Here is a 13642-nt window from a genome sequence, read left to right as displayed (position 1 = left end):
AGAAATTTCCCTCTGTTCGTCTATGTGTGTCGACAAATAAATTAAACGTGACACGAATCACGAAATATAAAAGCAAGTGAACAGGGACATGCAATATCGTAACGAAATACGCAATAATAGCTAAATAAATAGATAAATTAAAAAGAAAATATATATAAAAAAATTAAAAAAATGCAAAGTGTAAGCAAGTAAATGAATGACATTTATTGAACGTTCGGAATAAACGTTCCTTCGTTGTTTTTTTATCTTTTTCGTTTGCCCTTGTTTCAAGACAGTAAGATAGGGTGACACTGGGTACAAATGAAATTAACATCAGGCCGTCTTCGTGGAAGGATAATACTCTGGGCACAAGGGGAATGTTAATGACTAAAATGATGATAGGTTGAACATCAGGATGAGCATTTGTGTACAAATGGAAATTAACATTACAGGGGGAAATTATTACCAACATGTACTAACCAACAACACTTTTGTACAGACCAATGTCCGTCATCAACTGACCAGCACTTACACCTACTAACCAGCGAAAATGATAGGAATATATAAAAACTATACAAACATACATCTTTACTATTATACAAAGGGTAAAATGCAAAAGAAAGGGAATGAAATTGAAGTTAAGCCCATTACAAACAAACTGAAGCCACGTCCCTACAAATTTATATCATCCACTTATGAATAAGACTACCACACCATACCACGTTATAATTCATGGAGCACTAGCAGCGAATTATAAGAAAATAAGCGGGTAGGAATGTACTCACACTATACACACAAATCGATGCAAAGGGTATGAATATGCGCACACTGTGCACGCAAAACTACTTATATGCTATCATGGTGTGAAAGAAAAGAAAAGTGTTGGAGTGCCCAGTGCTCACTCATACTCAACCATATTTATCCACTATCACATATTGAGTGAAAGAGAAAATACTATAGGAGACTTCAACACATACGCGAACATACCTATAGACTACCATAAAATACAGATGAGTGTGGTTTAGATTTTAATTTTGAAAACGTTACTAAACATTAAAACAGTGTATAATTTGTAATATTGTGTTCGTTTCTGTAGTCCTAAGTTTAATTCGCTCACTGAAAGGCAATTTATTTACATTTGATAAATATTGGCAGAAAGTTTGTTCCTGTCAAAATATAATATGCAGGTTTGGTAATTCATTTTGTTGAAATTTTCTGGTTTCGTTTTGCAAGCCTAGATTTAGCACTCTTACTGAACTGTCACACAATATCAGTTTAGTTCACTATGCTACAAATATTTGTCTCTTTTATTAGTTTTGTTCTAGATTTAATGCATTTAATGAAAGGTTGCCTCTCGTAATGCACTTTGGTGAAGAGAGGCGATATTAAGTCTGCCACACTGTCAAGCCAAGTCAGTATTTTGGCCCTGAGCTGATGTTTTGTATGTAATATTTTAACATTTGTATATTGATTATGCTCAAAATCAACTGCAAACTGTACTACATCAATGTTCGGCGTGATACATTGAGTATATGTGCTTTTGCACTAAAAAAAACTATTTTCTGTAAAAGATCGGAGTAACTTTACTCCCATGAAATGAAAATGAAATCATATTTAATTGTTTTGGTGTAATAGTTGCGACATTGAAAATGAAATCATACTTAATTGTTTTGGTGTAATAGTTGCGACATTGAAAATGAAATCATACTTAATTGTTTTGGTGTAATAGTTGGGACATTGAAAATGAAATCATATTTAATTGTTTAGTGTAATAGTTGGGACATTGAAAATGAAATCATATTTAATTGTTTTGGTGTAATAGTTGGGACATTGAAAATGAAATCACACTTTATTGTTTTGGTGCAATAGTTTGGACATTTACCTTAAACTTACCAAACAATTATAACAGAAACGTTTTGTTTAACTTTGTTTGCTACTTCTCTGATTTCGTACGTGAATTCTATGCTTTCTGGCTTTCAAATTTTTAAACTCTTGACATACCTTTTCGTGCCTATCATGTTCTCCCTCCCTCCCTCTCTCTCTCTCTCTCTCTCTGTCTCTCTCACACACACACGCACACACACACACACCAAGAGGCAATTATCACTACCATAGCAGTAGTGTGCCTCGAACGTGTACAAGGCTTAAGACAGTTTGAGCATATTCAGTTTTAAAATCCAACGATTGTTTCCAAGGCCACCCAGGTCTCTAAGAGAAGTGACACTGAGTATCATTGCTAAATCAAAGAAAACAAATCCCTCCGTTATAAAATGATTGTCTTTTACTAGGTTATCAATACTAAAAAAAGCACAAATAAATCAAGACACAGATTCACTTACGTTTGTTGTATTTTTTTCTTGCATATGAATCACAATAAAACTTCAGACATATCAAAAATGTCCATTTTCTTTTTTTAACTTTCTAATGTCTTGATTTTGTGACTTTTACACCCAAATGGGTTCTTTTCCTGTTTCGTCCGATAGTATTGCTTTGTGTTTCTTTGTTGGAACGAATTCTTTTCTCATTTTTTCCTTCTGCTTCTGGAAGCATCTCCATATTTTCTATTTTTGCACTTTCTTTGAACACTCTGAAAACCAATGTCCTTTTCCATGACAATGATGACAGGTATGTTAACCTTTGACTCTGTGTCTGATTTCTCCTATATTTGATGTTCCTTTTCTTTGACATTGTAGCCTAGTGCCCTTTCTCTTGTTAGACAATACATGCATCTTCTCTATTATCTCAAGATACATTTACTGGAGTTATTCCATCAGTCTTTTTGTAAGTGCCATTTCTGATGGCTCTATGTCAGGCTTTGACCAGAAGTGTGATCTTTTGTTGCTCTTTCAGGATAATAAGTTTAATTATTGTTTCATTGTGAATATTAGTAAAGACAGCGTGCTGCAAACTTGCTTCCTTCTCGCTTTCTTGATTCGTATGATTACAGTATCAAATTTTTCATCCTCAAATATCACTTAATTGTTGTGGATATGTGAGTGTAATTCATCACACTTCACATGCGAAGACGTGAGTGTATTTTATCATCACACATGTGAAGATGTGAGTGTAATTTATGAAACCACCATACGTGAAGAACAAAGTAAACATTATGCATGGTAACACTAAATGCATCCTGTTTATATGTCGAATCCTAAAGTTCTCAACAAAGGTACTAGATGTACTTTACTGGGACCATAACTAAAAATATAACAAAATACATTATGATCAATATCTTGCACATCATGTACGTCGGGCAACCATTCTAAAAAGAAAGGTTGTAAATTCTTTCCGGTAGATATGGTAGACACATGGTTTAGCAATGTATGCGGGTGTAGAAGGAAACTTCGGATAATATCGAAGTTTCATCACCCGAAGGTCATAAAGATGCAAGTGTACATCAAGTTTAATACATTTTTTTCCCCGTACATATTGGTTTTTATTTCAAGCTCTTCTCGGTTGTATTTGATGAAAACAGGATGTTTTGGTGTCTAGCGGCTTTAGACTACTATACAGTTGTCTCTTCGACCGTGTCGAAGGCCCCGGATTTCATCGACTTCCATTTCGACCCATACCTCGTGTGGCCATTTTTAATCGTTTTCTTATTTTGCAACCATTTTGATAACATGTTCGTCCGGATGTCGTAAAACTTTGCGATCTCGACGTTTCTTTTCAAACCCCGTTCATCTTCATGGATGGCGTTGTATTTGTTTTCTAAACATTTTCGGATCCCTCTTCAGCTTGGTACCTCCTCCAGTTTCCTTAGCTTAGTGATTGAGATACAGTGTAGAAAACAAAGTGATTTTATATGACATTTGTGACAAATACATTTATAGTCAAATATAGCCTTTAAATAGTTTATATGATTTTCCAATTTTCTTTATTTTAATTATCAAACCTATATAACGTATTATTACCATCATTAACCGAAATTAATAACGCGGTTATCAAAAGAAATATAAAGTCTAGGATTATCGGCAAACAATAAACATAACCAGCTTTTCAAATAATCTGTACTCACAGTTTGGACCGACAGGTGTCATGAAACAAGAAATCAAACCTTCCGCTCATGACGGTTTTCACACTTTGGAAAATGCATCGCAATTTCAGTAGGAGTAGAAGAATGTAGACCGCTAAATTACTTCAGCTAAGGAGATGAACTCGAATAAACAATGTTTTGATAATATATGTTGTTGGTGCTTCTGTGGGTTTAACGTCATAATTCAGCGCATGATAGGCTTTACATGGCGGCCACTATTACTGGAGACGAAGAACCAGGGAAAACCTTGGGAAAAACCACCAACCCAGGAGAAGCTACTGGCAAGCTTTCTCACATACCTACATTATTCAAAGTATTTAAACCAAAGAACAAATTTAGCCAAGACCGGAGAAATCGTTCGGATAATCCCGGGTATTTTGGTTAATAGGAGTTTGAATAACTGAGTCTGCTGTAATAAATATGAAATGGTCTGATAATAACATAGAAATAAAGAGAACATCTTCACACAAACAACAATGAAAATTCCATCAAAATCAGTTAAAACTTTTTGAGAATAATTTTAAGTTGTAAAATAGTCAAGGGAGATAAGCATGTGTCAGATCAACTATTCTTGAATTTTGATCGCATCATAGTAGCAACAGTTTGAAGTAGTAATCAGGGGCAGCCCGCCCATATAGGCGAAATAGGCGATTGGCTAGGGAGCCATGTTAAATGGGGCTCAAAATCTGAGGAGAAATGGGGGGGGGGGGGCGCGATTGCATGGCTCGTCTAGGGCGCCAGTTGCTGACAGCGATTCTAGGGCCGCCCCTGGTAATAACACAACTGTATCGCAATTTTCTTACAATATTGAATCGTATTTTAGCAGCATTGAAACTTTAAATTATTTTTATAAAATTTGAATTTCGAAAATATCAGCAATATATTAGACAGAACATTTTATATTACGCTAGACCGCTCCGGTGGCCTAGTGGTTAGAGCGTCCGCCTCGGATGCGGGAGGTCGTGGCTTCGATCCCCGGCCGAGTCATACCAAAGACTTACAAAAACGGTACTAACAGCTGCCTCGCTTGGCGCTCAGCATTAAGAGGTTAGTGTTAGGACTGGTCGGCCCGGTGTCAGGATAATGTGACTGGGTGGGACATCATGCTACATGTCTGCGGCATGATGCCCCAGTGCTAGACATCACTATAAACTGCCACATTGCAGACATCGTAGCGATATGACTGAAAACTTGTTAAAGCTACGTTAAAAATCCAAATCACATCACACATCACATCACATATTACGCTAGACCCTTTTGAAACGCGCGTTTGTGTGTGTGTGTGTGTGTGTGTGTGTGTGAGTATGCATGTGTGTGTATATGCGTGTGTATTTTCTTAAATATTACATTTTACGTCACTACAAAGAATATAGACTATTAAGATGTAAGAAAAGCTGCTGGGCATTATTAAAAATAATATTATAATTAACTGTAATTAAAAAATAACGGATCATTTACCGTCTTAAAATATCATGACAAATATTTCGAGACCTGAGTGTAATTTATTACTTTTCAAGTATTACATTAAATGCAAAGTAAATTTGCCGAATTGAAACATTTGAAGCATCCTGAGTAAATGTCAAAGCCCAAACATTATCAAAACAGGTGAGGCACGTACTTTATTGCGACCATAAATGTAACTTAGATCTTGAATCTATTAATATGGAAATCGAACATTGTGAAAACGTAAACTTTAAGATCACTTTTAAAGTTGTATTCATGTTTTCTCACTTTAAATATATGTTGAAGAATAATGTCAAATTTACAATAGGAATCATACCTTGACGTCAAACACTTAGTCCGGGTAGAGAGAGAGAGAGAGAGAGAGAGAGAGAGCTTTCTGAAATCAACTCTTCTAACATGTGTTCAATCGATAACTAACAGTACAAAAGTTATGGGGTAAATATATCGAAGTGCTACGTATGTCAACATTTGAAGATCAATGTAAAGTATGCGCAGCATTTTATCAGCAACGAATTTTAGACTTTCAATTCACAGTCCATAAACACTTACACTTGTCTTTCTGGGTGTAACGCATTTCAAACAAGTGGTTGCGAGTTCGAAACTAGCGGAGGCATCCAAATTGTTGTAGATTATTTTCTATTTGTTTCTTCAAACTTCCTTTTAAACTCGGACACCCCAATTTTTTATTTTTAATTATTTTTCTTTATTCTCCTCCTTAGACTAGCAATTAACCTAATCATTAAAATATGTTTTTAAAATGTTACGCTCTGGAGTATGTTGGATACGATCGCTCTGTGATGTATCTATATTATCTCCATCCAACTATGTTTACAGTATCGATTCGTTCAATAAATATGTCAGAAAAAACAAACCTGTTCATATTCATATAGAATGATCATTAATTTAACAAAATATTTGCAAACTAAATTTGTAAAAGGCTGCTGACAATACATAATTTCCACTTAAATCCTAAAAATAGTTCTTGATATCTACTAAAAACGACACATATATCGTCTATTTACTACACCCACTACTGTCTCGGGGACTAGTCGTCCAAATTGTTTATTCTACTATTAATCTATCGCAACAAAACTAACGAATATGCATACCTAAAATATATATCACTATCTGATTAAATGCAATAAGAGACTTTATTTAGAGGTATGATAGACTGTTGACAGTATGTATATTACACCATGTTATCTGCAGTTTAGAATTTGACGTAGATTTTGGTTTTGTACAATAACATTCTACAAAGTATAAAAGATAAAATACAACATGTTTTCTATAATTAATATTTAAAGTGACACCGCAGCAGTGGGAATTGACTTTTGTAAGGTCTGGCTGATATAATTAAACATATTTTCTCAAAATAATTCGTATAGAAGTCGTTTCAGGACAGTCTTGTAATAGTAAAAGGTTCGTTTTACTTGCATCATTTTAAAATGAAAATTCTGTAACAACATGCAGTATGGCCTATACAATGAAAATTCTGTAACAACATGCAGTCTGGCCTATACAATGAAAATTTTGTAAAAACATGCAGTATGGCCTATACAATGAAACTTCTGTAACAACATGCAATATGGCCTGTAAAATGAAACTTTTGTAACAACATGCAATATGGCGTATACAACGAAAATTCTGTAACAGCATGCAGTATAACCTATACAAAGAAAATTCTGTAACAACATGCAGTATGGCCTAAACAATGAAAATTTTGTAAAAACATGCAGTATGGCCTATACAATGAAAATTCTGTAACAACATGCAATATGGCCTGTAAAATGAAACTTCTGTAACAACATGCAGTATAGCCTATACAACGAAAATTCTGTAACAACATGCAATGTGGCCTATACAATGAAAATTCTTCAACAACATGCAATATGGCCTGTAAAATGAAACTTTTGTAGCAACATGTAGTATAGCCTATACAATTAAAATACTGTAACAACATGCAATATGGCCTATACGATGAAAATTATGTAGCAACATGCAATTTGAACTGTAAAATGAACATTCTGTAACAACATGCAATATGAACTGTAAAATGAAAATTATGTAACAACATGCAGTATGGCCTATACAATGAAAATTCTGTAACAACTTGCAATATGAACTGTAAAATGAAAATTCTGTAACAACATGCAATAAGGCCTACACAATGAAAATTTTGTAAAAACATGCAGTATGGCCTATACAATGAAAATTCTGTAACAACATGCAATATGGCCTGTAAAATGAAACTTTTGTAACAACATGCAATATGGCGTATACAACGAAAATTCTGTAACAGCATGCAGTATAACCTATACAAAGAAAATTCTGTAACAACATGCAGTATGGCCTAAACAATGAAAATTTTGTAAAAACATGCAGTATGGCCTATACAATGAAAATTCTGTAACAACATGCAATATGGCCTGTAAAATGAAACTTCTGTAACAACATGCAGTATAGCCTATACAACGAAAATTCTGTAACAACATGCAATGTGGCCTATACAATGAAAATTCTGCAACAACATGCAATATGGCCTGTAAAATGAAACTTTTGTAGCAACATGTAGTATAGCCTATACAATTAAAATACTGTAACAACATGCAATATGGCCTATACGATGAAAATTATGTAGCAACATGCAATTTGAACTGTAAAATGAACATTCTGTAACAACATGCAATATGTACTGTAAAATGAAAATTATGTAACAACGTGCAGTATGGCCTATACAATGAAACTTCTGTAACAACTTGCAATATGAACTGTAAAATGAAAATTCTGTAACAACATGCAATAAGGCCTACACAATGAAAATTTTGTAAAAACATGCAGTATGGCCTATACAATGAAAATTCTGTAACAACATGCAATATGGCCTGTAAAATGAAACTTTTGTAACAACATGCAATATGGCGTATACAACGAAAATTCTGTAACAGCATGCAGTATAACCTATACAAAGAAAATTCTGTAACAACATGCAATATGCCCTATAAAAGTGAAAATTCTACAATAACATGCAGTATGGCCTATACAATGAAAATTATGTAATAACATGCAGTATGGCCTACACAACGAAAATTCTGCAACAACAAGCAATATGGCTTATAAAATGAAAATTATGTAACAACATGCAGTATAGCCTATACAATGAAATTCTGTAACAACATACAATATGACATGTAAAATGAAAATTCTGTAACAACATGCAATATTGCCTATAAAATGAAAATTCTGTAACATGCAGTATGGCCTATACAATGAAAATTCTGTAACAACTTGCAATATGAACTGTAAAATGAAAATTCTGTAACAACATGCAATAAGGCCTACACAATGAAAATTCTGTAACAACATGCAGTATGGCCAGTAAAATGAAACTTTTGTAACAACATGCAATATGGCCTATACAACGAAAATTCTGTAACAGCATGCAGTATGGCCTATACAATGAAAATTCTGTAACAACATGCAATATGCCCTATAAAATGAAAATTCTGCAACAACATGCAATATGGCCTATACAATGAAAATTCTGTAACAACAAGCAATATGGTGTATAAAATGAAAATTCTGTGACAACATGCAGTATAGCCTATGCAATGAAATTCTGTAACAATATACAATATGACATGTAAAATGAAAATTCTGTAACAACATGCAATATGGCCTATACAACGAAAATTCTGTAACAGCATGCATTATAACCTATACAAAGAAAATTCTGTAACAACATGCAATATGCCCTATAAAAGTGAAAATTCTGCAATAACATGCAGTATGGCCTATACAATGAAAATTATGTAATAACATGCAGTATGGCCTACACAACGAAAATTCTGTAACAACAAGCAATATGGCATATAAAATGAAAATTATGTAACAACATGCAGTATAGCCTATACAATGAAATTCTGTAACAACATACAATATGACATGTAAAATGAAAATTCTGTAACAACATGCAATATTGCCTATAAAATGAAAATTCTGTAACATGCAGTATGGCCTATAAAATGAAAATTCTGTAACAACATGCAATATGGCCTATACAGTGAAAATTCTGCAACAGCATGCAGTATGGCCTATACAATGAAAATTATGTAACAACATGCAATATGGCCTATACAATGAAAATTCTGTAAAAACATGCAACATGGCCTGTAAAATGAAGATTCTGTAACAACATGCAATATGGCCTGTAAAATGAAAATTCTGTAACAACATTCAATATGGTATATACAATGAAAATTCTGTAACAACATGCAGTATAACCTATGAAATGGGGGCCCCGAGTGGCCGAGTGGTCTAAAGCGCTCTCCGTTACGGATCACTGCCATCTCACCTCTGTCTGCGTAGGTTCGAGTCTCGGATTCGGCCAATGTGGGTATGTGAGAAAGCTTACCAGTAGCTTCTCGAGTGTCGGTGGTTCTTTCCGGGAATTTCCTGGGTTCTTCCTCCACCATTAATACTGGCCGCCATGTATAGCCTATCTTGTGCTGAAAATGGCGTTAAACCCTACAACAACAGCAACAACAACAACAACGTATGAAATGAGGATTGTCGAAAGATTGGAGCTATCAAAGTACGTTTCCATCTTAAAATTGTCGGCAATAAGGTGAATGACGTATGCACATATATTGGTCTACATTCGTTTGCAAGTCTAATCCAACTGCAACAAGCAGGACCCTGATCTGCCATCACATCATGCGCCCCACAGATCAGGATCTATGCTGCTTGTTCAACTGATCACTGCCAATAAACTGCATAGATCCAGATATATCGGCTCATTATGCGAGAGTAGATCCAGGTCTTTGTTGGTTGCATTTTGACCCCACATATAAGCGATTACACATGGCAGACCTAGGTAAAATAGCCACAACATTGGTCTCCCGCCATAATTACTATCATATTCTGTAAGAACAACTTGCAGGCGTCAACTTGACAATTGACTATAAAAGAGACATCGATATTAAGAATGAAAAGAAAGCGTTGTATTACACGTCTTCCCACCTTCCAGTTAGCGATCCAGGCGTCGTAACACAATATTTTTACATATATAATGCGTCTTCTTGCTTCAAAATGCATATGCGGTAACTTTGTTTATAATTATTTTAATAATGTCACTGTAATTGCAATTTTGTATACTTAACTTCAACCTCAACCCAAAGACCACAGGGGAGAAGTTCTCCAAAAGCTTTATCTTCTTTTGCCGTTGGTTATCATACGCGCAACCTATACATGTATATCACGTTTGATAAACTTCCTCCCAGCGGTTTATGAGGAGAGACAGTTAAGCGCATATTAAGGACGGACATGCATACAAACGAACATACGATTCCAATTAAAATATTAATGTGGAGATAATGAATACCTGAAAGAAAATTGACACACTTTTTTAAAGAACTAAACAGGTGCAAATTCAGAAGAGCTAAGGGACGGGTTGCCGTGATGTGCTAGATGGAATAGCGTCGCACATATAAATGAACTTGAAGGCAGAGCTATAAGAGAGAAACATAACCTAAGGAAACACGAGAAGCTTGCATTTGCACGTAAGAGTGAGGACGGATGCCAGGCTAAGATTTATTGTTAACAAAAGCCTGGAAGAAAAAAATTAATTGAAGCAGCATAAGTCGATTGCACTGTCAAAATTTAAAGGCAATTATTAAGCGCACCAGGAAACTGATGTTTGAGACTAAATGACATTTAGGTAAACTGGCGGCTTGCGTATAACTTAAGTTACTTAAATGTATCATGTGTCATGATTTTGATAATAATGTTGTGTATCATGAAGATGGTCATGATGATAATTATTAATATTGTTACGAACACTCTTCTTATATTATATTATATTTATATTATATTATATTATATTATATTATATTATATTATATTATATTATTCAGATGGCTGTGTAAATGTTACGTGTCCTTGTTTGGGCAGACCCATTTGTTCTATCAACACGGGGCCGGCTTTTAGAGTAGAGATTATCAGCAAAAACAACCGGTGCATCGATCAAGACGAAAGCCATGAAGATCACGGTTGGCGACATAAACGTGGTGGAAATAGCCATGAATCCGGCAGTAACTATGGAAGCAGCAATGGCGTTTTCTATACAGTTTCATACAAAAAGAGAGTACAGATTTTGACAGTTAAAGTATGGAACGGATGCCAAATTACCTTACGAGTCTGCCAAGGTATAACGAAAATTAATTGTGACGACTGATTTTTGAACATTTTTCATACAGTATTTTACATAATTATTGTTAAGTACTTTGTTTTCAGAGCAAAGGATAATTAGATCGTGAGCCTACGTCCTCCTTTTTCAGTGTCAGGTAGGTAATTTTAGCATCTTATAGCAAAAATACGAGAGAGAGAGAGAGAGAGAGAGAGAGAGATTACAATTTATTAATACTAGTGAATGTTTTTTGAAAGACCGTTTGTTTTGACAACACAATTTTTTTTAGTTTGTTCTATTTCAGACATTAAAATTCATGAAAAGGTTTTTGTTGTTGCTGTCTAGAAAGGAAATGGTATCAAGTAAGAATAAAAATATACAAATGTATATGTCCCCTGTGCAGTTCATTGAAATTCAAGACTGAAACAACTGCCAGCTGGTCGTAATTTATATATTTTAAGTCCACTTATTTAAAGCTGACCATGACAATTCTGTTCTTTTTCAACCAGAAACAACCATTGCCAACATTTATGCCTGTTAGGCTGAATTAATTATTAATTAATTTTAGGTTTATTCTTTTTACCTATGGACATTCTTGGCTCCCAGAGTAGAACGGATTTTGATAAATGTACTGTCGTTTCCCATCAATGTTCAATCAGTGTTCAAGGCAATCGCATTTGACTACTTTTCTGAAGCTCTTTTCCTTACTTGAAAAAATATTGGTGTCCACGCATACAAATTGAAACCGGTTTATCAGTTGGTAGAAAGTAAGAAACGTTTAATCCACCTGAAAATAACATATATGTGCAGGATATTATCACAATTAACTTAATTACAAGCTGAGCGTAAGTTCTAATTAGAAAGTAATTACACTACAAAGTAGTCGAAAGAGTCATCACTTGTTTTACTCGAGTTATTCCCCTTGATATGTAATCATGCGTCAACAGCCCCGTGTGTAAAACGGACAAAGCCTTTCAAACGACAGTGAATGGATAAGGGCCGTTTTTACTGCTACTTTTATTTTTCTAATGATATCTAGGTTGAACTATACTTGCTAGAGTCTTGGACTTCAACTCGCCACGAATGGACTGTATTTTTACAATTTTGTCTTCTAATTCTGGTAACTGGTTGACTTAAAATGAACGTCATCTTTATTTAATAGGAACCACAACTACGTCTACGTCTAAACCCAAGAGTACAATAGGGCCCTTTCCTCCGATGATTCCGTGTCCGGGTTACCCCCCATCCACGAGACCATGCAATGCATCGACAACGAAAGGTCAAGCAGTCATCACATCGACAACCAGGCGTCCTACAACAGCCGTATTAACCACCAAACGACCACAAGAAGCAACATCAACAATTAAGCCACCACAAATAACAACGAAGAGTACCACACGTGTTAAAACAATGATACCAACAACCAAAAGCGTCCAAATAACCACACGAACTACTAAACTGCCAATGGTAACCACTAGAACAACCAAACGTCCTCAGACAGTGGCACCAACCACAAAACGCACGCAGGTTACCACAAAGACGTCGTTACGTACACAAAGCAGATGGACTACTCAAAATATGCACACTGTGACACCAAAAACTTCACGTCGGCCAAGCGCACCAACAAGTAAAGAGCAAGACATTATCAAGACAACAACCAAACGTCAAGACATTCCAAGTGAACCTATACGCCCCAAAACAACCCCTGTTCCTCAACCTTTCCCATCTGGAGAGCCCTCAGATGCCGAACATGTGAAACAGGAGCTGCGTAATCATGAAGACCCACCATGTAAGTGTCTTAAGTTAATATGCGTAGCAAACATTCGAACGTACAGTGGAGGCAGTTAGAAGTGTATCGCGCTGTGATGTTTTTCGTAACTTTTGCAATGCGCATACATTCTTTACATTTTATCTTTACGGAAATTGACTTCTGAATAAGAATCAAAGAACGTATTGTATTTTGTTGATTCAAAATATTC

General features: G+C 35.1%; 1 protein-coding gene across 2 annotated transcripts in view; it reads left to right on the top strand.

Annotated features, from left to right (window-relative positions):
• The window catches only part of LOC149780536 (uncharacterized), a 72855-nt gene that overhangs the window by 35276 nt on the left and 23937 nt on the right, over nt 1-13642 (top strand). For both annotated transcript variants that reach the window (XM_089937550.1, XM_089937549.1), the window contains exons 2-3: nt 11392-11682; nt 12826-13452. In XM_089937550.1, the coding sequence (XP_089793676.1) occupies nt 11392-11682; nt 12826-13452 (918 nt within the window). The remainder of the gene's footprint in view (nt 1-11391; nt 11683-12825; nt 13453-13642) is intronic.

Source organism: Sinohyriopsis cumingii, chromosome 16 (genome assembly GCF_028554795.1).
Source record: "Sinohyriopsis cumingii isolate HCF-2022 chromosome 16, ASM2855479v2, whole genome shotgun sequence".
Classification (NCBI taxonomy): Eukaryota; Metazoa; Mollusca; class Bivalvia; order Unionida; family Unionidae; genus Sinohyriopsis; species Sinohyriopsis cumingii.
Note: the sequence above shows the minus strand (reverse complement) of the source record. Positions and strands in the feature narration are given on the sequence as shown.